The sequence below is a fragment of the Rana temporaria genome, chromosome 5 (genome assembly GCF_905171775.1).
Source record: "Rana temporaria chromosome 5, aRanTem1.1, whole genome shotgun sequence".
Taxonomy (NCBI): domain Eukaryota; kingdom Metazoa; phylum Chordata; class Amphibia; order Anura; family Ranidae; genus Rana; species Rana temporaria.
In genome coordinates, this window is record NC_053493.1 from 338063453 (window position 1) to 338091103 (window position 27651).

The window sequence follows — 27651 nt, forward strand, 5'->3', positions numbered from 1 at the left end:
CACTTTATATTTCTCCCATAGACTTTAACAGGGTGTTCCGTGGCTTTTCGAATTTGCCGCGAACACCCCTAATTGTTCGTTGTTCGCCGAACAGGCGAACAGGCAATGTTCGAGTCGAACATGAGTTCGACTCGAACTCGAAGCTCATCCCTACTCATGACTCCTAATATGCATTATACACTCCTGTCCCCTGCATTCTGTGAATTAAGACTCATAGGGGAAGATTCACGTACAGCCGCGCAAAATTGTGCGGGCGTAACGCATCTGATTTACGTTAAGCCTCCGCAACTTACACGGGCAAGTGCTGTATTCTCAAAGCACTTGCTCCGTAAGTTGCGGCGGCGTAGCGTAAATCACCCGGCGGAATTCAAATTCGGCAGGTAGGGGCGTGTATCATTTAAATCAAGCGCGCCCCCGCGCCGAACGAACTGCGCATGCGCCGTCCGTAAAATATCCCAGTGTGCATTGCTCCAAATGACGTTGCAAGGACGTCATTGGTTTCGACGTGAACGTAAATGACGTCCAGCCCCATTCACGGACGACTTACGCAAATGACGTAACTTTTTCAAATTTCGACGCGGGAACGACAGCCATATATAACATTGTCTGTGCCTCATATAGCAGGGGCAACTTTACGCCGGGAAAAGCCTAACGTAAACGTTGTAACTTTACTGCGTTGGCCGCGTGTACGTTCGGGAATTCGCGTATCTAGCTAATTTGCATACTCAACGCGGAATTCGACGGAAGCGCCACCTAGCGGTCAAAAAAATGCAGTTTAGATCCGACGGCGTAAGAGACTTACGCCTGTCGGATCTAATGGATATCTATGCGTAACTGATTCTAAGAATCAGTCGCATAGATACGACGGCGCAACGCAGAGATACGACGGCGTATCTGGAGATACGCCGTCGTATCTCGGTTGTGAATCTGGGCCATAGGATCTATTCACACCTACGCATTCTGAATTTCAGACCTAGCTTAAAAAATAGATATATTAGACTGCTGCCGCCATATTCACAAGGTTTGACTGAGTAGAGGACTGAACAAATAGAAGAACCACTGAAGAAAATAAACCAAAAAAACATACTTTTTATTTGTATTTATATTTTTTCACAACACTTTCTTATAAACAATAAATTATTGCACCTGCCTAATGCTAATGCCTTGGATATAAATACAGATAATGCAAGTCATTTATTATAGTCACTGCAAAAAAAAAAGAAAACATGAAAACAAAACATAATGTTATGTCTTACACAATGATGCAATCCTTTAATAAACAAACAACACAAAATACAATTAAAATACAAAATACATATTAAGTTACGGTATCTCAGAAAGGTGTGTATACCCCTCACATTGTTGTAAATATCTATTCATGTGACAACACTGAAGACATTACACTTTGCTACAATGTAAAGTAGTGAGTGTACAGCTTGTATAACAGTGTAAAATTTGCTGTACCCTCAAAATACTGTATGCGATTAATGTTGTTGAGATAATGCTATACAGCGTATGATGGTTTCATTAACAAACATTAAGATTGGACATAGATACAGGAGGAGGGGTTCAAGGAGTCCAACCTTATCTATGCCCTAAGGCCAGTGTACCCACAGTGCAGCAGCTTAAAGCGGTGGTTCACCCTAATTGTCAAGTTTTTCTTGTTAAAACCAGCAGCCATTGTACTGTATCTATCCGTTTTTTTTATTTTTTTAATAGGCCTCCTTACCTTGGAATGAGGGCCTTTTGTGAGCTGTCACTCACATTTCCCCGCGGGAGTGGGCGTGGTTTCGAAAAATCCCCGATCAGCGCTATGTCTCCTGGGAGCGAGTCCTGAGAATCCCAGGAGACGCGCTGTGTTTGAAATCCCGCGGGTCACGTGACTAGTCTGGCTAGTCACAGCGTGGAGTGTCCTTTTCAGGACGCTGCTGGCCGTTGTCCTAGCAACTATGCAGTGTTGACGGCGCGGCTCGCCGTCACACTGCATAGTTGCTAGGACAACAGCCGGCAGCGTCCTGAAAAGGACACTCCCCGCTGTGACTAGTCACGTGACCCGCGAGATATCGCGAGATTTCAAACACGGCGCGTCTCCTGGTATTCTCAGGAGACCCGCATCCCGGAAGATAATACAGGAGGGATTCACGGTGCCAGCAGTTAAGATGGCAATGTCCATCATCATATTTTATAAAATCTTCTTTTGGGGGAAATCGTCCTGGTGGCGGCTGCGACTAGGAGACTGGTGAGTACAATTTTCGTTGTACCATCAGCTTTACAAAAACGTCTTTAAAAAAAAACGTTTTCCCGCGGAACTACCGCTTTAAACTGGTCCAGTGGAGGACTGGCGGATCCTCCGATGGTCCAGAGTTGGGTGCAGCCCCTCTATACTCCATCACAGACATCAAGCTAAGATTAGCTTGCTCATAACTGCAAGAGAGAAAGACCCTTCTCTATTCAAAATAACAAGAATCTGCCACCTCTGTACACCTGCACCTCCAGTATTCTTTGCAGGCGTTATGCTAGCATGATTCTTGCATCCCCTACAGGTAAATAACAATAAAAGGTGATCCTAATTGTATCTCTGCTGATGCATATGACCATTTGTGAATGTGACACAGCTCCAGCCTGTGTTCTGTCTCCCAGTGAGCCTGGCTATTTGCTCTAAAATGCACTATCTATTCTTTGTACAGCTATCTGTTAATGCTCCATGTCCATCACCAATGCTTTGGCACTCGTCCTTGCCTCTAATGTGTAAGCAGTACTTGTAGCCACTTGTGTTTGTGTAGAGCACATGTATTCGGCTGTGGAACAGTGTTGACAAATGGGGTACCTACTCTAGCACATGGCATTGTGACAAAATATAGTCCAGATAAAAGGAGCTCTCACTTTAGTCCTTATGGACTTTCTCAGAATCCACTTTGACTCTGCATGCCCAGCTGCTTTACCCACACTGGAAGTTATTTTCTAAGCCGCTTAAAGGGGAGGTTCACCCTAAAAACGACTTTCTAGTATTACATTGGCCCCCCATATTACAATACAATTATGCCTATTATGTTTTTTTGTATGCTGTACATACCTTAGGAACAGCTAATTCACCCGTGGCTTCCGGGTTGCGAGTCCCGCGGGAGTGGGCGTTCCTATCATGCTGGTGATTGACGTGATGACCAAAAACGAGCTCCCACCCCGTCGCGTAAGCTGCGTCACGATTGCCGAAAGGAGCCGAACGGCGGTGCGCAGGCGCAGTATAGCGCCGACTCGCCTTTCGGCTCCTTTCGCCAATCGTGACGCAGCTTAAGCGACGGGGGGAGCTCGTTTTTTGTCATCACCAGCATGTTAGGAACGCCCACTCCCGCGGGACTCGCAACCCGGAAGCCACGGGTGAATTAGCTGTTCCTAAGGTATGTACAGCATACAAAAAAACATAATAGGCATAATTGTATTGTAATGTGGGGGGCCAATGTAATACTAGAAAGTCGTTTTTAGGGTGAACCTCCCCTTTAATGGTCTTGTCTTTTCTACCATGGGTATTTAATAATTCCCAACTCCTACCCAATTGTACAAAATTAATTTACAATAACGTTTGAGTTAATCTACAGCACGTTTGCTAAGGAAAGAGCTCTTCCCTTCAGTGTACCGAAGAACTACATTTCCTTTCATAATGGCACTGTAATGATAACTGGGTGATAATACAGTGTAGATATTTCTTAATAAAAAGTGAATGGCAAAAGCTTTTCAAGTTTACATGCAAATGGGACAGGAAAGAAAAACAAAAATAAATAAATACAACACACTATAAGTAATTTAGCTAATTTCTTCTGTGACTTTATGCTTTATGTTATTATGTGTATATCTCTGTAGACCATTACCTACTGCAAGTAGGCTCAGACTAATAAGTTACAACAAATATTCAACGCAAGTTAACAATGCCAACTAAGGTGGCCCCTTTCTTAAGTCAGGTATAAGTAAGATTCTACTAAGGACTTGATTTTTAAGCCAAGCAAGAATTACAATGTCACAATGTAAATTTAAGCCATACATTTTTTAACATCAAAAACAGAGCTGAGCCCTGAAGTGCAGTTTAACCAGTCAAGTGAAAGCAATAGTAGATGGGAAGTAGATAAAAATCGAGCAAAAGGGGCATGAGCAATACTAACCAGTTGTATGCTTACATTTTATAGTCTTCATATGTAGACTTAAATTGGTTGAGAATTTTAAATAAAAATATATATATTACTGTTTATGAGTGCGTGAAAAGATAAAGTTCCTCCTTAGCAGATAGTTAATCCATAGCAAGACACCTTTTTCTGAACTAGTGCTTTTGTCTAAATGCTTTTGATTCTATTGTTCTATCCTAATTTTATGACACTGAGCAAAAAATGTACCTATTCTTAAACATTATATTATTTTACAATAATAAGATCTACACAAGATTTTGCTGCTATATTTTCATGTAAAGCGTGTGTTAAACAGACCTTGCTTGGACTTCAAACTGCTGTTTAGATGTTCTGTTACATATCCATAGCAATATACAATAGTAGCGATGTAACTAGAGATTAGTTGAGTTTAAGAACTGATTTGTAAAGCTTGTAAAAGTTTGCAAAGGGAGGTGTGCAAATCTTGTTGTTAAATTCTGGTGATTTGTGAAAGAAATGACATGGGAAGCTGAATACTGCTATGGGGGACCTGTGCCAATGACAAAATAAAAAAATATATAAAAGTAAGGCCTCGTACACGATCAGTCCATCCGATGAGAACGGTCCGAAGGACCGTTCTCATCGGTTAACCGATGAAGCTGACTGATGGTCCGTCGCGCCTACACACCATTGGTTAATTAACCGATCGTGTCACAACGTGGTGACGTAAAACACAATGACGTGCTGAAAAAAACGAGGTTCAATGCCTCCAAGCATGCGTCGACTTGATTCTGAGCATGCGCTGGTTTTTAACCGATGCTTTTGCATACTAACAATCGGTTTTGACCTATCGGTTAGGCGTCCATCGGTTCAATTTTAAAGCAAGTTCCTATTTTTTTGACCGAAGGTTAACTAACCGATGGGGCCCACACACGATCGTTTTGGACCGATGAAAACGGTCCATCAGACCATTCTCATCGGATGGACCAATCGTGTGTACGCGGCCTAAAATAATTATCTATTGATACACAGAATTGTAACCTCTCCCTAACAGGGCCAAGTTACACACACTGGCAATATGGGTTATCCATCCCTTCAATCTACTGGATCTTGTGACTAGGAAAAAGATGATTGTATTATAGGTGTTACTTATTTTTTGTGGCAAACCTGAAAGGTTTATAGCCAAATGTGTGCAATTTGTAAAAATTGCAAATCCTAGGGATTCCTCTTCAACCTGTGGTAGCAGTGAGCCTGAACCTCATCCTAATGCACGCGATCGGATTTCCGATGGAAAAAGTCTGATTTGGCTGGGCAAAAGCCCGATCGTGTGTACGCGGCATTAGGTGTAACAAGGTTGGAGTGGAAAAGGTTGCCATTATTTGTAATGGAGGCTCAAAAGTATCAGGAAGCAAAACATACTGTACATGTTCAACTGGTCCTTGTCCTACTTACAAATAAATGTAGTTATCATCAAAAAAGGTAAAATGCAACTAGATCTACAACAAGTTGTGACTAAATACGATTGACCTCTTATCATGCACAGAGACAGCATCACTTTTTTCCCTAATTTGCGTTTTTGCACTTCACAGCTTTCATCACACAATCCCACTTGCTTTCTTTGCCTTCAGGCATCTTCTGTTGCCTTGGTTTGTTATGCTGTAATTGATCCTGATTGTCTTCATCTTCTGCCTCTGACACAATCTCCATTTTCTGAATGATCAGCTTGATCAGTTCATGCTGCTTCTGCATAACTGAGGATAGATCCTTCAACCTGTGAAAGCATAGTTGCACATACATTTAGCTATGGCGTTTAGATCAATTAATGGTACATTGGTGCATGTGAGATATGGATTAAAGAGTAAGCAGATTTTAAAGCTTTAAATAATCCAAACATTTTCTTTGATATAGTTATGCAATACAACAATATACCACTCTTGCAATAATAAGTTAAATCCAGAAAGGAGACAGAGATTTTTTTTTTTTAGTAGGCAGAGTTTTTTGGTACCCCCAGATACCACTCCCCACATGAATGAGTAGGGTGTACATAGTACCCTTACTCATTCACAAAAAAAAAAGATGTAACGCAGAAATAAAAATAAAAAAACGTCAAAAGTTTGAAATGCATCATCAAAGATGCCCCTCCCCGCCAACCCGCAGAAAAAAAACATATAAAGGAAGGGGCAGTAATTGTGATGACTTCATTGCCAAATATGGCCAGTGATGTAAGGTTCCATTCCCCCATTTGCTTACCTGGCCAAGTAAGTGAATGGGCCGGGTGATGTCAGTGATTGGTAAGGATGCAGCCGGTGCATATTGTGGCAGTCTGAAGCGATCACATTTGTCTATGCCCAATGTTCTAAATAGACCACTAAGCTCATCCCTAGTGCAGAAGAAGAAGAGGAGAAGATGGCACATGTGGCTGTGGAGCAACAACAGAGTGTGTGGAGCTGGTATAACTAGGGGAAAGCAAACTCTGTAGTAGGTTTGCCATTATATGCAAGTATACTGTGCATACTTACACATAATGGAAAGTGGTCCTGCAGATAAACTCCTCCTTGGTTCCCCTTAAATAAAGAAAAGACCACTGGAACACTTCCTGCTAAAATCTAACCTCAGTTCCATTAGAAAGATCTACTGAGCAAACATCAAGAACCCCTGTGGAAGCTGCAGCTCAACAATTTTTAAGAGCAGTGACATAGAAGTGACAATCTCATTTTCACCCTTTTGCTTCATGCTACGTATATATACTGTTAAGTAGATTCACAAAGAGTTAGGCTGGCTTATCTACAGATAAGCCGACCTAACTCTGAATCTAAGCCGACCTATGTTTAAGTGTATTCTCTAACAGAGATACACTTAAACATATCTAAGATAGGACGGCTTGCGCCGTCCTATCTTAGATTGCAATGTTTTGGCTGACCGCTAGGTGGCGCTTCCATTGCGGTCGGCCTAGATTATGTAAATGAGCTAGTACGCCGATTCCCGAACGAACGCGAGCCCGCCGCAGTCGATTAACGTCGTTTCTGTAAGGCCTTAGGCGGCCTAAAGTTATTCCACCTATGAGGTGGAATAACAATGTTAAAGTATGGCCACCGTTCCCGTCACGAGTTTCGAATTTTTTACGTTGTTTGCGTAAGTCGTCCGCGAATCGGGAGTTACGTCGTTTACGTCCGTGCCAAAATCAATAGGCCCGTACGGCCTACTTAGCCGCAATGCGCACTGGGAAATGTAGTCGCCCGGCGCATGTGCAGTGTCAAAAAACGTCAAAAAACGTGAGGTCAAGCCTCCTTTCCATACAACACGCCCCCTCCAAGTCATTTGAATTAGGCGCCCTTACGCCCGCTCGTTTTAGGCTACACCGTCGTAGATTAGCAGGTAAGTAGATTGTGAATCACTACTAGCCTAAATAATTTACGGCGGTGTAGCCTAAAAAGGCTAGGCTAGGCCGCCCTAAAGTTGGGCCAATCTACGTGAATCTACCTATGTGTGTGTATATATATATATATATATATATTTATATATATATATATATATATATATATATATATATATATAATGGGGAAACAGTACTGTGGTACATAATCAGGATTAGAGCACTGTGAGGCCCCGTACACACGACCAGTTTCCTCGGCAGAATTCAGCTTCCGACCGAGTTTCTGGCTGAATTCTGCCGAGGAAACTGGTCGTGTGTACACTTTCGGCCGAGGAAGCCGACGAAGAGCTCGACGAGGAAATAGAGAACATGTTCTCTATTTCCTCGTTGTTCTATGGGAGCTCTCCTCCCGCCGAGCTCCTCTGCGGCTTCAGGGCTGAACTGGCCGAGGAACTCGATGTGTTTGGCACGTCGAGTTCCTCGGCCGTGTGTACGAGGCCTTAGAGTAGAACTAAAGGTATTTTTTTTTTTTGGATAGATAGGGTAAGGGTTATAACCTCTGTGCCATAGTCAAAACTAGAAGAGGAAATCCACCCAAAGCCAAGGAATCTCTAGTTGTCACCAGGCTCACCAGAAATAGTATCCCTGCTGGACGATTTCTCCTTTATTTCTGTTCTTGTGACATAATGTGGCCTTTTCTTTCACTTTTACTTTGACTTCAGGTGATAATGGTAAATAGAACAATTAGAGAGGATTTATCTCCCTAATATGGCCACTGAAAGCAATAAAAGGCCTTGTTCCAAACCAAAAAATAAATAAAAAATGTTGTCATTAGTAATAACTAGACAAAATGGAGTTGATTTTGCAAAATCTGGTGGAGCTGTGTATGGTAGCCAATCAACAGTTTATTCAATTAAACTCCTTGGCGGTATTCCCGAGTGTGGCTCAGGGTTACATTTCAGTACCATTAGCTGGTCCCCCCGAGCCACTCTCAGGATTACAACGCAGGATCCAGGAAGAGGTTACTTACCTTGTCCCCAGGATCCCGCGATGTACTCCCGATGTGTCCGGTGGCCGGATCCTCCGCCCGATGCTCTGTGTTCCGGGCTCTGTTCCCAGCGAGTGTTGTGTCGCATGGGGTGAAACCTGGCGTCAATTTCAAAAAGTATAAAACACAACACATACAGTATTGTAATCCAATAACATTACAATGTATCAAATCATTTCACCTCAGTTTGTCCCCACTGCTCTGTCCATTGCCCTGACTGCAGTTTTACTGTTCTTTCTGACAGTCTTTCCACCTGGAAACTTGAGAACGACATCAAAAGCAGTTTAGATCTGCTAGAAAACAGCGATAGCAAATTAGAATCACTTGCAGAATTGAGCAATAGTTATTCGTGGGAAATTCGTCATCAGACACGGAAAGTGCCGATACTGTGACTGAGCTCAGTGATGTGAGAACTTGGTGCTCTATTGACTGTGGTATGGATCACGCAGTGCCCCCAAGATTCCCATTTACTGGAGTACCTGGTATGAAAGTGGAAGTTGAATATGACAATCCCCTGGCAACCTACAACTATTTCTGACCGATGAGGTTATTGGAAAAATAGTTATGGAGAAAAACCTATACCAAGAGCAAGAAGCTCCTACGCATCAAAAGTTTAAAAAAAGTAGAAAGTGTGAAACAGTGACTAAAGATGACATTTGGACATTTCTGGGCCTAATAATACTTTAGGGAGTGGTGGAGAAACCCCTGCAGAAGTGGTACTGGACAGCTAACAAATTACTTGCCACTCCGTTCTTTGGTACGGTCATGTCAGAGTACAGATTTTCCCTGATAATGAAATACACTTCAAAAACAACAAAGAATTTGGTAAAACATCCTGTGCCAAAACTCAAGAAAATTTGGTAAGTATCTCAAATGATTAAATTTTTTTCCAACTGAGCTATGTGCCAGAATGAGACATTAGCATAGATGAAAGTCTAATGGCTCAGCTGGATACAATACATGACATCTAAGAAAGTGCGATTTGGCGTAAAATCCTTCATGTTTTGAGAATCGTCAACTGGCTACATTTGGGATTGAGTCCTAAACACTGGGAAAGGAACAAAATCCCACCCAAAATACAGCAACTATGGAATGGCAACATCTTCTGTTCTTTCACTAATTAAGCCATTGTTAAATCAGGACTATTGCGTAACAACCGACAACTTTTACACATCTCCTGAACTTGATGAGTTTCTTCTGCAGAACAAAACAGATGCCTATTAAACCGCTGGGCTAACCGGTGCAACATGCCGCCAATGTTTGGCAATAAGAAGCTGAAGACTGGAGAAACGGTTGCCTGGCAGAAAGGCAAAATGATGGCACTGCGATGGCGTGACAAGAAAGATGTGTGCCTAATGAGTATAGTCCATAATACCTCCACTGTTATGGTATGCACAAAAGGTGGGAAAGAAATCATGAAGCCACAAGTACAAGTGTGTACACTTTCGGCCGAGGAAGCCGACGAAGAGCTCGACGAGGAAATAGAGAACATGTTCTCTATTTCCTCGTTGTTCTATGGGAGCTCTCCTCCCGCCGAGCTCCTCTGCGGCTTCAGGGCTGAACTGGCCGAGGAACTCGATGTGTTTGGCACGTCGAGTTCCTCGGCCGTGTGTACGAGGCCTTAGAGTAGAACTAAAGGTATTTTTTTTTTTTGGATAGATAGGGTAAGGGTTATAACCTCTGTGCCATAGTCAAAACTGGAAGAGGAAATCCACCCAAAGCCAAGGAATCTCTAGTTGTCACCAGGCTCACCAGAAATAGTATCCCTGCTGGACGATTTCTCCTTTATTTCTGTTCTTGTGACATAATGTGGCCTTTTCTTTCACTTTTACTTTGACTTCAGGTGATAATGGTAAATAGAACAATTAGAGAGGATTTATCTCCCTAATATGGCCACTGAAAGCAATAAAAGGCCTTGTTCCAAACCAAAAAATAAATAAAAAATGTTGTCATTAGTAATAACTAGACAAAATGGAGTTGATTTTGCAAAATCTGGTGGAGCTGTGTATGGTAGCCAATCAACAGTTTATTCAATTAAACTCCTTGGCGGTATTCCCGAGTGTGGCTCAGGGTTACATTTCAGTACCATTAGCTGGTCCCCCCGAGCCACTCTCAGGATTACAACGCAGGATCCAGGAAGAGGTTACTTACCTTGTCCCCAGGATCCCGCGATGTACTCCCGATGTGTCCGGTGGCCGGATCCTCCGCCCGATGCTCTGTGTTCCGGGCTCTGTTCCCAGCGAGTGTTGTGTCGCATGGGGTGAAACCTGGCGTCAATTTCAAAAAGTATAAAACACAACACATACAGTATTGTAATCCAATAACATTACAATGTATCAAATCATTTCACCTCAGTTTGTCCCCACTGCTCTGTCCATTGCCCTGACTGCAGTTTTACTGTTCTTTCTGACAGTCTTTCCACCTGGAAACTTGAGAACGACATCAAAAGCAGTTTAGATCTGCTAGAAAACAGCGATAGCAAATTAGAATCACTTGCAGAATTGAGCAATAGTTATTCGTGGGAAATTCGTCATCAGACACGGAAAGTGCCGATACTGTGACTGAGCTCAGTGATGTGAGAACTTGGTGCTCTATTGACTGTGGTATGGATCACGCAGTGCCCCCAAGATTCCCATTTACTGGAGTACCTGGTATGAAAGTGGAAGTTGAATATGACAATCCCCTGGCAACCTACAACTATTTCTGACCGATGAGGTTATTGGAAAAATAGTTATGGAGAAAAACCTATACCAAGAGCAAGAAGCTCCTACGCATCAAAAGTTTAAAAAAAGTAGAAAGTGTGAAACAGTGACTAAAGATGACATTTGGACATTTCTGGGCCTAATAATACTTTAGGGAGTGGTGGAGAAACCCCTGCAGAAGTGGTACTGGACAGCTAACAAATTACTTGCCACTCCGTTCTTTGGTACGGTCATGTCAGAGTACAGATTTTCCCTGATAATGAAATACACTTCAAAAACAACAAAGAATTTGGTAAAACATCCTGTGCCAAAACTCAAGAAAATTTGGTAAGTATCTCAAATGATTAAATTTTTTTCCAACTGAGCTATGTGCCAGAATGAGACATTAGCATAGATGAAAGTCTAATGGCTCAGCTGGATACAATACATGACATCTAAGAAAGTGCGATTTGGCGTAAAATCCTTCATGTTTTGAGAATCGTCAACTGGCTACATTTGGGATTGAGTCCTAAACACTGGGAAAGGAACAAAATCCCACCCAAAATACAGCAACTATGGAATGGCAACATCTTCTGTTCTTTCACTAATTAAGCCATTGTTAAATCAGGACTATTGCGTAACAACCGACAACTTTTACACATCTCCTGAACTTGATGAGTTTCTTCTGCAGAACAAAACAGATGCCTATTAAACCGCTGGGCTAACCGGTGCAACATGCCGCCAATGTTTGGCAATAAGAAGCTGAAGACTGGAGAAACGGTTGCCTGGCAGAAAGGCAAAATGATGGCACTGCGATGGCGTGACAAGAAAGATGTGTGCCTAATGAGTATAGTCCATAATACCTCCACTGTTATGGTATGCACAAAAGGTGGGAAAGAAATCATGAAGCCACAAGTAGTCATATACTACAATAACACGATGGGAGGTGTTGACAGAGCCGACCAAGAAATTACATTTTATCCAGTGATGAGGAAACAGAAAAAAATGTACTACAAAGAAGATCTACAGGCATCTTCTTGAGCAATGCTTGTGGAATGCCTACATTCTGCTCAAAAAGAGTCACAATCCAGTGATTCAATCTGACCTTATTTTGAAAGTTGCCAAACTGATCTTTGTGAACCACCAAACACCAATGGCTGTGAATAGAGCTGGATGTCGTGCTGCTGGCGTTGTCAACCTGGAATGCCTGACTGGTCATCACTAGTGTTGAGCGGAATACGCCATATTCGATATCGCGATATATCACGAATATATAGCCGAATATTCGAGAAATATTCGCTAAAATCGAATATTCGTGATATTTTATCCAAATGAAATTTTTGCGAAATTTCGCTATTGCGAATGCGAAAATAATTGCGAAATTTAGACAAGTGCGGTAGGAGAACTCTGATTGGCTCATGCTGAAATCGAATATTCGTGATATATTATCGAATTTTCGCAAATGCGAAAATTATTGCGGAATTTCGACAACTGTGGTAGGAGAACTATGATTGGCTCTGATGCAAAAGAAGGGCGGAGAAAATAATCACGCAATATTCCTATTGCCGAATATTCGCATTGCGAATATTCGGCAATATAAAATGATCGCTTCAGCTACTCGGCCCAGTGTCTCTAATCATACCAGCAATGCTTTTAGACGTCGATAGAGATCACTAGGATGTGATCTGTTTTAAAAATAAAATTTAAAAAATAAGAATATTCGGAAAACAATATTGCGAAATTGCGCTAATGCGGATGCGAAAATGATAGCGAAATTTTAACAACTGTGGTAGGAGAACTCTGATGCAAAAGAAGGGCGGAGAAAATAATCGCGCAATATTCCTATTGCCGAATATTCGCATTGCGAATATTCGGCAATATAAAATGATCGCTTCAGCTACTCGGCCCAGTGTCTCTAATCATACCAGCAATGCTTTTAGACGTCGATGGAGATCACTAGGATGTGATCTGTTTTAAAAATAAAATTGAAAAAATGCGAATATTCGGAATAGCGAATATTGGCCGCGAAATTCGATATATTCGCGAATACTCGAATATGCCATATTCAAGCCGAATATTCGCAATAAGAATATTCGTGAGCAACACTAGTCATCACTTCATGGACTACATGCCACCAACTGAGAAAAAGTTAGCACCAAAAGGATGTGCGTGTTTTTTTACCCAAAGAGAGATGACAGTGGAAAGAAAATACGAAAGGAAACCAGGTTCCCTTGTCCTGATTGTGACGTCGGTCTTTGTGCAGTAAACCAATATGAAGTGACTAGTAATATTGCACCCTTGTTTGGACAAATTTCAGTGTTTTTGATTTGCTTATTGAATACTGTACAATTTATTGAATAAATGTATTTGTTATTTTATTATTTATATTTGTTTATTATATTATAATTTATGATTTTGTGTTTTAAACTTTATCATACCCGTGATGTCTGTTGTTTGGACAGATTTAAGTGAGTTGTTCCTAAGAATTACGGGCCTGCAATATAAAACGCCAAATTTACATGCAAAAAATGTACCGCTTTAAAAAATCTGACATAATCATACCGCCAGGAAGGTTAAGCTTTGACACAAAAAAATTGAAGCTGATTGGTTTCTATGCAGAGTTGCACCAGTGCACTCTCCAGTGTTAGTAAATCAACCCCATTGTCTACAGCACCGGTCTCCAAACTGTGGCCTGCGGGCCTGATTCTGCCCTTTGTTTGCATTTATCTGGCCCTTGGGGCAGTATTCCTCCCAAAGACAGAAATGATGGCGCTCTATTCCTCCACAGACATAAGAAACTATTCCTCCATTGATGTTCTTTTTGTAACGAAACATGTTGGGATGAACTGCTGTTGTTCCTGCTACCCTTTTTTTATGAGCTCGATTGAACATTGCAAAATGTGAGTTACTCTCTTTTAAAATAAATATTGTTTTTTTTTTTTACGGAATTATGCTATGTGCGCCCTGCTTTTTCTTTTTTATACTTATCGGTTAGATTACTGATATACCCTCCGTGTGAACGTCGCTGCTTGCTGAAAACCATTTTCATACCATTTGCCTGAGGTTTTCTTCATTGATACCGAATCGCATGACGTGTATGGTGTACCCTCTTCAGCGTATCATCTTTAACAAAGTTTGATTGGCCTAGTAGGTATATGCCTGTCTGGGTCCAATCGATCCAATAAGCCCCTTGTCATAAGTGGTGGTGGACTCTTCACATTTTTTAAGCATTGGATTATGTGTGCGTTTTCCATTCATTTGAGAAGGATTCACCGATTCAGTCATTAATATATGGACTTTAATATACCATTAATTCACGTGGTGTTGCACGTTATCTTTTACAGTTGTTTATCACTAATTGTTTCATTGTTAGCGCTACATTTTTCTACACATATTCCTCCATTGACACCAAAGAGGCTGCACTATTCCTCCCAGTGACACCAACAATGGGCCAATATTCCTCCCACTGATACCAATGATGGGGTGCTATTCCTCCCAATAATACCAATGATGGGGCACTATCCCTCCTACTGACACCAATGATGGGACACTATTCCTCCCAGTGACACCAAGGACGGGCACTATTCCTCCCAGTGACACCATCATTGGGGCACTATTCCTCCCAGTGACCTTCTCATATTGACCTACGTGTTTGGGGACATTTGTAATCTCACCAATGACATTTTCTACTTCCATTGGCCACAGTCTGGCCCCCCTAAAGTCTATTGTTTGGAAAGTTTGCAGACTCCTGGTCTACAGGATCCATTACAGCTGGAGTGTGAAGGGGTGGATCTTATTACAAGAGGAAGGGGCTTAGTACTGAATTTTGACATATAAGACACAGGGTGCATTATTCTATAATGGAGCCTTTGGAATAAAGAATGAACAACTTAAAACAATACAGGACATATAATTAACAAAACATAGTAATAACACATCCCATAAACTGTATTCATTTTTTGCCCTGTGCTTAGTGATCTACAATTGCAGTTGCCAAGGTTTCGGCACACATCCCTATGATTGTTCTTTATAAACTGTTGCATATGCTAACCTGTTTTTTTGTTTCCACAGCTCGAGTTCCATCGTTGCATCATTGATAGGAGCTTCAACTTTAAAGCCATCACACTCAAGGAAATGCTTAAACAAAGTCTGATGAAGAAAGAAAAATTGTCATTTATATTCTGTATATTTACACACTGCTATATATTCAAACAATTTCACTATTAAGTTTTAAAGTTATTAAGTTGGAAAGTTGGTATTTTTAGTCAACATAACCAGATTGATGTGATGCAATACTGTAGCGTGAAGTACTAATGTATTTTTTTAAAATCAATTTTTATTTGTTTAAATATTTTTTTGCATACACACATACATTTACAGATTACCCTCTTCCCTCTGTCCTCTCCCAATTTTTCCAAGGTTGTACAATAGTATTTTAGACACGATATTTCAAAAAGGTCACCATTCTGCACTTCTTTACAAAAAGTAGCTTTATTGTCTCCGCAATCAAAGTATCTTATGGGGTCAAAACTCAACAATGTTTCCATGGCAATTTATTAAACTAACTCAACATTCATATGTATAAGTGAATTGTCAAAGCCCAAGTACAGTAGCTCAGAAGTCAGTGTAGAATCATGTGAGGGGCAGGGTTGCCAACTTTCAGTAAATTTACCAACAGTTTGTAAAATCCGTAATTTTTTCATCTGTCCATAAATGTCCATTATGGACGTCTAGTCTGTACGTCCGTAATGGACATTTATGGACAGATGCAAAAATTACGAATTTTACAAATTGTTTGTACATTTACTGACAGTTGGCAACCCTGGTGAGGGGGGGCTAGTCTAGTGCTAATGTTTAAATCGGGACTACACTGCATCTGAGCACCACAAACCAAAAACACTATTTTAATACATTTTTAATATTCAAAGCAAACTCCCCCATCCATGTGTCCATGCTTTATTTTGCATAAAGAAATCAGCTTTAAAAAAACACTCCTTAGTTTTTCTGGCCATGACCATATTGAGTAAGCACAGATGATTCATGTAGCATTTACTTCCTGGAATCTATCTGCCTTTAGCTCAGACATGCAGACAGGAGCTGCATGTTAGCTGGGATTAGCTGCATGCTTAGCTGAGAAAGCCTATCTTCCCCCGCTAAAGTCTACTGGGATGTACGAGATCATTTGCCTAGGCTTGGAAACCAACTAACTAAAAAGAAAAAGAAATAAAAATAAGCTTAAAACAAGTAATATGATATACATTCCTATCTACTTACTAATGCAGGGTAAGGATTAAAAATAGTCAATGCTGATTGAGAGCGCAGAGTTCCACTTTAGCTAAAACCAAGTGTAATGCGATCAGAGTATCCGATGGCCTAAAATACGATGGATTTTTTCATTGGAATTATGTTCAAGCTGTCTTGCATACACACTGTCAGACTAAATTCCGAGCGTCCACAACGCGGTGACCTAACACACTACGACGAGCCGAGAAAAAGGAAGTTCAATGCTTCCGAGCATGCGTCGACTTGATTCTGAGCATGCGTGGATTTTTCTCCGACAGAATTCCACACAGACGATCGGAATTTCATATCTGATTTTTTGCCATCTGAAGAATTTAAAACATGTTCTATTTTTTTACTCCGATGGAAAAAAGTCTGATGGGGCCCACATTCTTTTCCATCGGGAAATTTGATCATGTGTACGCAGCATTATTCTACTGAAATCATCAGGAAAATTAAAAAAATCAAACGGTTGCTATTAAAGCGAAACTTCAGTTATTTTTTCATCTTTCCATCTATTAAATGTTCTGCCCCTGTGGTTTTAACTTTGGATAGTAAAACATTTGTTTCTTGTCTGGTAAAAAGCCTAGGCTTATGACATCATGCACAGCTCTATTTCAATCTTGTGAAAGGGGATGAGTCGTAAGAGGGCCAATTAGAGCTGCAGAGCTGAAGGTGTGCCTTTGTGTGTCTGTGTAAATCCAGAAAGTGAACAGGCAGCAGCTTCAGCTTCCTACAGTTAAAATGGTTGCAGCCAGACTCAGTGGAGGGAGATGTATGCACCATATTTGGCAAGTACACAGTCATAGTATATATAAAATAATGTGCAAAATGGTTGGAGGGAAACTTCAGAATGGCAAAGATGTTTTTATTACAAATTATGTGAGCAGACTGCAGTTCCTCTTTTAGCAATATGAACAGAGAGGCAAACTATTCTTTATTCTGTTTAAAGCGGAGGTCCACCTTAAAAAAAAAAAAAAAAAAAATATTAAAAGCCAGCAGCTACAAATACTGCAGCTGCTGACTTTTAATAAATGGACACTTACCTGTCCAGGGTGCCTGCGATGTCGGCAGACGAGACTGAGCAATTTGCCTTTAGATTTACCTTAAACTATGTAGGGCCTGCCCTAATTAGATACAATTGAAAGTTGTTTAGTTTTGACGTCATATTATATGTTTTTTGGTAAATCTTAAGGAGAATTGTACAAGGAACTTGAACATGTATGGCCAGTCTTAACCTTCTTATTCCTTATTCCCGAGTGTGGCTCAGGGTGAATTTTCCATACCAAGAGCGGTAACCCCGAGCCACACTCGGGGCTGCATCACAATATTCAGGGAAAGTACCGTATTTATCAGCGTATAACGCGCACTTTTTTCCCCTTAAAAACAGGGGGAAATCGTGGGTGCGCGTTATACGCCGATCCCCTGTCTCTGAGCGCCGCCGCCGACATATACCGAGCGCAGTACACTCGGGTACACTCAGCTAGGCTCGGCCACGCTCGGCTAGGCTCGCGGTCACACCCTGCGAGAGGGGCCGAGCCTAGCCGAGTGTACCCGAGTGTACTACGCTCGGTATATGTCGGCGGCGGCGCTCGGAGACAGCGTGGGAGAAGCAGGGAGGACACCACGAAGGCCAAAGACGGATGCCGGACAAGGCCGCCAATGGACGCCGGGCAAGACACCGAAGAGGGACATTTAAACTGTAAGTAATTTTTTTTTCAGGAAATTTCCCTCCTAGAACTGGGTGCGCGCTATACGCCGGTGCGCGCTATACCAAGATAAATACGGTAGCTTATCTTGTCCCCTGGATCCTGCGATGTCTCCCCGCTGTGTGCGGCTGCTGTGTTTTACGCCTGATGTACTGTATGCCGGGCTCCGTTCCCTGCGAGTGACGCACGGGGATGGAGCCCAGTGGGAAATTCAAAAAGTGCAAAACACATTTCGCATACATTCTACAAATTAGAACATAGTAGCGTGCAAGTTTTTCCCTTATAACACATTACACATACAGTACACTGTAATCTTACAGATTACATTACTGTATCAAATTATTTCACCTTTCTATTGTCCCTAGTGGTTTGTCCAGTGTCCTACATGCACTTTTATATTATAAATACTGTTCTTTCTGCCTGGAAACTGGAGATTGTCCATAGCAACCAAACAGTGTCCCTTTACGTCAAAAGTGGTTTTAGACCAGCTAGAAAACAGTTAGAACACTTGCAGAATTGAGCGATAGTGATTTGTGGGGAATTTCGTCATCAGACACTCAAAGTGACGACAGCGACAATTCTGCAACTGAGCAAATTTCAGTGTTTTTGAGTTCATTACATTATTGAATAAATTGTATCATTATTATAATATTAATTTTTGAAAATTATTTATAGTTATTTATTTTATTATAATTTATGATTTTGTGTTTCAAACGTTATCATACCCGGGATGTCTAATTGTCTACTAGACTCTTGTTTGGACAGATTTAAGTGAGTTATTTCTAAGAATTACAGGCCTACAATATAAAACGCCAAATTTCCATGCAAAACAATTGTACTGCTTTCAGCATCAAAAATCTGACATAATCATACCGCCAGGGAGATTAAGTAACGACAACACTACCACTGATAAAACAGGCCCATAGCAGAAATGCAAATACTGCTTTGGTCCATAAGGGGGAGTATATATACAGTATGAAAGATGAAATGGTTAATACTCCAACATGCAACCATTGTTAGCTTGTACTTTACCTAATGTTAGAAAAGCTAAACTGAACACTGGACTCCTGTCGCCATTGTTATATGCATTGGCGGCCGAGCCGTTGGCAATAGCCATTAGAATGAACTCAGAGGTAGTGGGCCTCAGGAAGGGAAACACATGGGAAAAGATTGGCTTATATGCAGACGACACGATACTGTACCTGGAGGATCAGGGCCCCTCATTGAGAGCAGCCTTAAATATTATAGAGGAGGTGGGAAAATACTCCGGCCTGCGGATTAATTGGGAGAAGTCCAAAATCCTTCCACTGGATCAGTTCCCCCCCCCAGCAGTGTCACATGCATTACCATTGCAGAGGGTGGCAGATGTTAAGTATTTAGGGGTGCGGGTCACGAGGAACCTTAGAGACTATGTCCCTCTGAATGTGGAACCTCTATTTGCAGTGATTAAATCTAGAACGCAGGCGTGGGCGAAGCTACCCCTGGGAGTGATGGGCAGAATAAACCTAATTAAAATGATCCTATTGCCTAAAATTTTATATATGGTATGGCATGCTCCCCTCTACATACCCCTGAAGATTTTCAAACAGTTTGAGGCTATTTTAAACTCATTTGTATGGGGCTCAGGTAGGCACAAGCTGGCATGGCGTATACTCCAAAACCCAAATATGGAGGGGGGGTGCTCTCTTCCGGACATACAAGATTATTATATAGCATCACAACTGTCTCACTTCTACTATTTTAATACGTCTGAATCGCAGAGGTATAGATCGCTAGTCTGTAATAAGCCGGATAGCCCTTTCCACACCCCAGTGCAGGCAATCTTTAGGAGAGGGCTGGGAGGATGCAAGACCCCTAGATTCGGGGCGGACATGCTGTCACACCACCAAAAAGTGTGGGACGTTGGCCTTAAAAAACAAGGCAGGAGCCACATACACTCCCACACCCCGCTATGGAAAAATAATGCCCTGCCGGAGCTAGATACGGTGCCCGATCCCGGCATATGGGCATCGTACGGGATATTATACTTGTCTCAGGTCATGTCAGCAACGGGCCCGAAGCCATACAACAGACTAAGGGAGGAGTTCTCCCTCCCACCACAGCTCCACTTCAGATATTTGCAGCTCAGGCATGCCCTCAGAGCCCAGATGGGCATGGAAGGTATAGAGGTGAGCGCCCCACAAGTGCTGGATGTGATATTCGGGAAGGAGTCGGCTAAACTCACGTCCAATTGTTACTATGTTATCAGGAGGCGCAGGACCAGCAGGATAGCGCAGGTAGCCAAACAAAAATGGGAGAGGGAGCTGGGCCCCATAGATAGCACTGAGTGGGATGAAATACTGGAGGGGGTTAAGGCTGCATCCCCCAAGCTATCAGACAGGTTAACCCAACTGTATATAATACACCAGGCATACATTACACCGCAGAGAATGGCTAAATTTCAAACCACGAGGAGCCCTGTGTGTCCTATGTGTGCAGCTGAAGAGGGCTCGTTTTATCACATGTTATGGCACTGCTCGGATATACAGGCTTACTGGTTGCAGGTGACACAATTCCTCCATGACAATATGGGAACCCCAGTGGGCATGGACCCAAAGTTGTGTTTGCTGGGACTGCTGCCCGATGTAGATATAGAAAAATATCAAGCAATATTTCTGTGTGAAACGTTATTTATAGCTAGAAAGGCAGTAGCGAAAGTATGGATGCAACCTGTGGCACCGACACTAAGGGACTGGAAGAGGGAGGTGAATGCTATTCTCCCATACAGGAAAATGATTTATAAGCATAGAGGAAGACCACAAAAATTTTCCAATGTATGGGACAGGTGGCTGGAAGATGGAGAAACGTGTACTGTCTGAGAGTAGAGGGGCAGACCCTCGAAGAGAGCCAGAGGGGGGTTAACAGGGTTGGGGTCATATGGGACCTAATGAATGGTACTGTCGATCAAAATGTTTCGGTTTATGTTATACATGATCGGGGACGTGCTTGCTTCAGTTTACTTATGCCAGGGGGTACATCTGCGGAAGGGAATGTAGTCGCTATGAATACAAGCAACTGTTTTTGCTATTGACTGTATGGGGAATGTTGACCCATTGATATAATTGTCTGTACACCATTTTTCTACATTTTAATAAACTTGGATTTATTGGGAAAAAAAAAACTGAACACTGGACTACTTACTGAACGCACAGCATGTCCCCAGATTCTTGGAAGATTGGGATACACAATGCAATTCATTTCATCCACCCTCTTCAGAAACCAGTATGGCAGCTTTTTCTCTAGATTTGTGTGCAGGCTCACCTATATAAATAAATCCAAAATACTATGATAAATTCAAAATCATGCATGTTAAAATGCCACAAAGGGAATATAGATTTAGACATATGGTATATATTAAAGTAATCAGTTTAATGTAAAAATTATTAATGTGTATTAACTTTCCTACTATGTATATTTTGTAATTTTACTATACTGTATATATACATAGAGGGTGCCATATGCGTGCAAGCTCTGTTTCTTGTTAAAAAAAAAAATGCTAAAAAATTTCCTTGGGATCCGGTACGGATTTTAAGGGAGAACCTCATGCAAACAAAATGCATGGGGTAACCCTCAAAAATCCATACCAGAACCTTAATCTGAGCATGCAGCCATGCTGACCAGGGAAGATGGGAGGCCACATGCGTCAACATGGGGGGTACCTTGCTTAGGGGAATCCCCCTGTCAAAGCACCTTGTCCCCATGTTTATGAGGACAAGTGCCTCAACCACTTGGTCAGGGATGTGGGGTTCTGTGGGTTGGGGGCTTATCAGAATCTGAAAGGCCTCTTTAAGTATAACAAAATGTTAAAGTATAGCATAAAGTATTATTATACAAAAAGTAAACAGCAAATAAAAAGACTTTCATCTGCAATCACATTGGCCAGTGATGTAGATCCTCATCAATCACAATAAATGGCAGTAGATGCCTCCACCCGCCACATCCTTAGCAAGCAATAACAGCACGGTCATTGCCGTTTATGCCATTGTTCTTACTTAAAACCTTGCGTAGAAATATGTTGGTTTAGGAACCATTTTTCAGAACGATATAAAGACTGAAGATGGGATCTAAGTTATCCCAAAAGCTTGCATCTTTAATAACTTACATTAGTCAACAAAGGGTATCACTTAAACTCCAAAATGTCTGCAATAGGAAAGACCCAAAGTAGTAGCCAGAGACCATATGACCAAGGCTGCTTTGGCTTTTAGTCACAAGAGAAGCTTGAGAGAAACAATCATGTTATTCAAGTAAAGAAAAGGGGTACTCTTTTACAACTAAAATGAATCATGTGTTTTGCTAAAGATATAAGTGTGCGATATACTAAAGGTTGTTCACTTTGCAAGAGAAGTTGCACTTGGCAAGAGAATTTGAGAGCTTAGGGAATGTGGCGACATTTCACTTTGCAAAGAATACCAGAACATTAAAAAAAAAGGCGTTTACCTGCATTGCAATCCTTTTAAGTGCTGCATTTCTTTGTACTTCTGCAATATCACCAACAGCCAGACCAATCTGTAGTGTACATGAAAACAACATTGAAGAAATTGTGCATTTGCGTAAAAAAACAATCAATTATTTTGGAATGTAGTTGGTTTAACGAGTGACTTAGAGCCGGTTCACACTGGAGCGACTCGGCAGGCGACTCAGCCGCCTGACAAGTTGCGTCCCATCCTATTCAATAGAACCGTTCTAATAGGAGCGACTCAAGTCGCTCCGACTTAGAAAAAGGTTCTTGTACGACTTTGGGGGCGACTCGGGGTGACTTGCATTGACTTCTATACAGAAGTCATTTTGCAAGTCGCCTCTGAAGTCGTCTTCAGGACGCCTTGCCGAGTCGCCCCCGAAGTCGTGCCGCCCCAGTGTGAACCGGCTCTTATGATTCTGTTTACATTTTCAATACAATGATTTTAAAATATGCTAGATACGATCAATGTAATCTCTTTCCTTATTTCCATTAATGGGTAGCTCCATGTTATTTTACTTTTCTTTCCCAAAAATTTGATAGTGTAATTTATTACAGTACAATAACACTTTTTAGGCCTCATGCACACTGGGGGCTTGATTTTCTCCTCTAAATGCCCTTTACTCTTGCAGGAAAAGTAGCCCAAAGATTAGTATAAAGGGGTTGTAAAGGTTTGTTTTTTTATTTTCTAAATAGGTTCCTTTAACCGCTTGCCGACCGCCCACCGTAGTTTTACGGAGGCAGGTCGGCTCGGCTGCGCAAAATCACGTAATATAACGTGATTTTGCATTACGGCAACTAGGGGTGCGCGTTCGCCCCCTGCTCGCCCCTGGTGCCGATGCAAGTGCCCGGCGGGCACTCGCGATCACTCGTTACAGAGCGAGAACTTTCAGGGGGAGAAATGACTGATCGCATGTTCATACAATGTATGAACAGCACTCTGTCATTTCCCCTAGTCAGTCCCACCCCCCTTCAGTTATAACACAATGAGGGAACATAATTAACCCTTTGATCGCCCCTAGTGTTAACCCCTTCCCTGCCAGTGAAATTTTTACAGTAACCAATGCATTTTTATAGCACTGATCGCTATAAAATGCCAATGGTCCCAAAAATATGTCAAAAGTGTCCGCCATAAGGTCGCAGTACCGATAAAAATCGCAGATCGCCGCCATTACTAGTAAAAAAAAATATTAATAAAAATGCCATAAAACTATCCCCTATATTGTAGAAGCTATAACTTTTGCGCAAACCAATCAATAAACGCTTATTGCGTTTTTTTTTAACGAAAAATATGTAGAAGAATACGTATCGGCCTAAACTGAGGAAAAATATATATTTTTTAGATATTTTTGGGGGATATTTATTATAGCAAAAAGTAAAAAATATTCATCTTTTTTCAAAATTGTCGCTCTATTTTTGTTTATAGTGCAAAAAATAAAAACTGCAGAGGTGATCAAATACCACCAAAAGAAAGCTCTATTTGTGGGGAAAAAAAGGATGCCATTTTGTTTGGGAGCCACGTCGCATGACCGCACAATTGTCAGTTAAAGCGACGCAGTGCCGAATCGCAAAAAGTGGCCCGGTCATTGACCAGCAAAATGGTCCGGGGCTGAAGTGGTTAAGCTAGTGCATGGTTGGTTCACTTACATTTTCCTTCAATTTCCCTTCTAAATGTTTCTCTTTGTCTGAATTTCTTACTTCCTGTTTCTCCTCAGTAAACTTGCCACCATCAACTGAGCGGTGGTTAGTCAGCCAGAACAGCTTACTGAACAGCTTACTGAGGAGGAACAGGAAGTGAGAAATTCAGACAAAGAAAACAAAAAAATTAGAAGGGAAATCGAAGGAAAAGGTAAGTGAACCAACAATGCACTAGCTTAAAGGAACCTATTTAGAAAATAAACCTTTACAACCCCTTTAAAGCGCAGTTCAACCCATTTAAAAGTCAGCAGCTACAAAAAGTGTAGCTGCTGACTTTTCTGAATCAGGCACTCACCTGTCCCACGGTCTAGCGATGCGGCCGCACGAAGCCCCGCTCCTCTCCCCTGCGCTGGCATTGTTACTGTGGGCGCTCGAGTGCGAGCCGCACAGCGCAATGTGATTGGCCTGGGCAATCTTCTAGGACCTGTGACGTGTCCCAGAAGATTGCAAGGAGGGATTATCTTTTAAAATATCTATTCATACTATTTTTGAAAAGTGTATAATCTACAGCACGTGTTTTCTCATATTGTTTATTTTGAATATTTTTCACTAAATTTGGAATATGTATTACTATAAGGTGATTGTACATTTATGCACAGTGAAATTGCACTGCACTTTATTGATAAATGCTCATTAAGGGTGTGGAAACATGTCAGTGCAAGCAACAGCGTATATACAAATATTGTAATTAGGATTGCCAATTGTGCAGGGGTTATTTTTTTAGCTTTCACATTCTCACTTATGGAATTACTATCTCAAGTCACTTACAAGCAGGTTCATCAATAGGATCGGAATTAACAATGTGAAAACAATCAGATGGAGGAAGGTGAAAACTGGATTTTCTATCTGGTTTTCAAGGAACGGGACAAGGAACCCATCGTGATAGTTAATATCTCCAAGCATCATGGTAAACGTCTGCATCAGGGCTAATAAAGGATTGCTGAATGGTGTCTAAAAAAGAGAAAACAGAGTTAACCCATGAAGTCTTGTATTGTAATAGGAAAAAAAATAGTTGTATTGTTTTGAGTTTTAGGTTTTGACATAAAAAATATAAACAGGAACTCAGGAAAACAAGGAAATGAAAGGGACGTCAAGAAACAATACAACAATTCAGAAAGTTTACATCATTTACTTCTATCCATATTTATACCATCCATTATTAGCAGATTTGATAAACTTTTCCTAGTTCTGCAGCATTTGTCACAAAGCTCTGTGCAAATTGCCACTCTCATAGCTGTCAGAGTCCTAAAAACATACTGGCCTTCCCAAGACTCATGCCGCGTACAGACGGTCGTTTTTTGTGATGAAAAAAAACCAACGTTTTAAAAAACGTCATTTAAAATGATCATGTGTGGGCAAAACGTTGTTTTATGTCTTCAAAAAAACGACCATGCTTGAATTTTTTGTGTCGTTTTTCAAAACGTCGTTTTTTGTGTCAATTTAAATGATAGTGTGTGGGCAAAATGAAGTTTAAAACAACGTTTTTAAACCCGCGCATGCTCAGAAGCAAGTTATGAAGCTAGCTTCAATGGAAAAGAGTGGTGAACGTAACCGCGCTTTGCTAGAGCATTTTGAAAAAACGATGGTGTGTAGGCAACGTCGTTTTTGAAAATGAAGTTTCAAAAACGTTGTTTGATTTCATGATTTAAAACGTCGTTTTTTTTCATCTGTACGCGGCATCAGACTAATTTTGAAAATAAGTATACCACCAACTACACCAGCGATGAGGGGAAAGCACCTGCTTTATGGCTAAATTCACCTTTTTATTTTCTAAATTCCAGCTCTCCTGTGTACCAATTAGACATGTGCATTCGTTTTCATCCGAATGCATTTTTGTCCGAATTTCTGTGATTTTTGCGTTCATTTTAACAAATGATAACTAACGCGCAGAATCCGAAATCCAACATAAAAAATGCTTTATTTTCGTTGCGTCAACAGTTCGATATAGGTAGAAGATTCGACATGACGATGACAATAGCGATCTGTGTCTATCGAACCTGCGGTTGAATGTGCCTAACCTTAACTCTATTAGTCCAAGATTATTCTACATCCGTAATATAACTGTTCAACTTTCTCCGCTGGAACGATTACTGACTGACTCCTCTCGCGCCAAATTCGTCTCTACATACTATGGGTCCCCTTTACACTCCACAACTCATAGGCTCAGCAGTGTGGCCAATAGCTGGAGAGCTGACATCCCTGAACTGACGGAGGACATCTGGCTGGAGGTTCTTCCCCTTCAGGTTCCCTCGGTCATTTCTTCCCGTGACAAGGTGATACAGACTAAATTGCTATACAGATCCTACTTTACACCATGCTTACTGTACAAGTTAAATAGATTACCCTCTGCACTATTCTCCCGATGCGGCATGGCTGATGGCACATTCTTTCACTTGATGTGGGACTGTGCTCCGATTAGAAAGTTCTGGTCGGAGGTCACAGCCTTCATTAGCTCCCTAACACAGATACCCAATATCTGCAATCCCCTGAGGTGCAATTTTCCGGCCTAGCGGCCAGGTTTCCAGCGGACAAAAGTTTCTTAGCATGCTAAGAAACATGTCCGCTGGAAAGCTGTCCGTGGGACATGTCCGATGGTCAGTACGACTCATCGGACATGTCCGCTGGCCCGAAATCCCGTGCACGCGTCAAAGTTATTCGAAGCATGCGTGGAAGCATTGAACTTCCGGGTTCGCGCACGTCGCCGCGTCATCGTCGCCGCCACGTCACCGTGTTTTCTGTCCGCGGGGAATTTGGTCTGATGGTGTGTACACACATCAGACCCAATTCTCCCAGCAGACATGTCCGATGAAAACGGTCCGCGGACCGTTTTCATCGGACATGTCTCTTCGTGTGTACGAGGCCTTAGAATGTGCAAACCTTTTTGCAGACAGTATTGTTTTATGCTAAGAAATCGATAACCTTCCATTGGAAGTCTCAATCCTTGCCCACCATAGCCTTTTGAATCACTACCATTAACCATGCTATACCGCTATACAAGCTGACGTATGAGGCTAGGTGGTGCCCAACAAAAATTCTTAAAGGTTTGGGGCTCTTGGGTTAACTCTGAGAGCACCATACCACCGGCTCCTTGAAATCTGACTGAAGCCCTAGCATACTGAATGGTCCTAATTGGACAAATTGACATAGGATTTTTGGATTGCTATATATGTATAAAATGTCTACCAGATCTTTGTAATGGAATGGGCGATGTTCGCTCAATATATGTGTTTGTTGTCT

General features: G+C 41.6%; 1 protein-coding gene across 3 annotated transcripts in view; it reads right to left on the bottom strand.

The window, feature by feature from the left end:
• Positions 1-5067: 5067 nt before the first annotated feature.
• TRPA1 (transient receptor potential cation channel subfamily A member 1) overlaps positions 5068-27651 on the bottom strand; it is a 172893-nt gene continuing 150309 nt past the window's right edge. For all 3 annotated transcript variants that reach the window (XM_040354407.1, XM_040354408.1, XM_040354406.1), the window contains 5 exons: positions 25183-25365; positions 22698-22766; positions 21402-21521; positions 15284-15381; positions 5068-5901 (listed from right to left, as the gene is read on the bottom strand). In XM_040354407.1, coding sequence (XP_040210341.1) covers positions 5694-5901; positions 15284-15381; positions 21402-21521; positions 22698-22766; positions 25183-25365 — 678 coding nt within the window. In that variant the 3' untranslated portion in view covers positions 5068-5693. The remainder of the gene's footprint in view (positions 5902-15283; positions 15382-21401; positions 21522-22697; positions 22767-25182; positions 25366-27651) is intronic.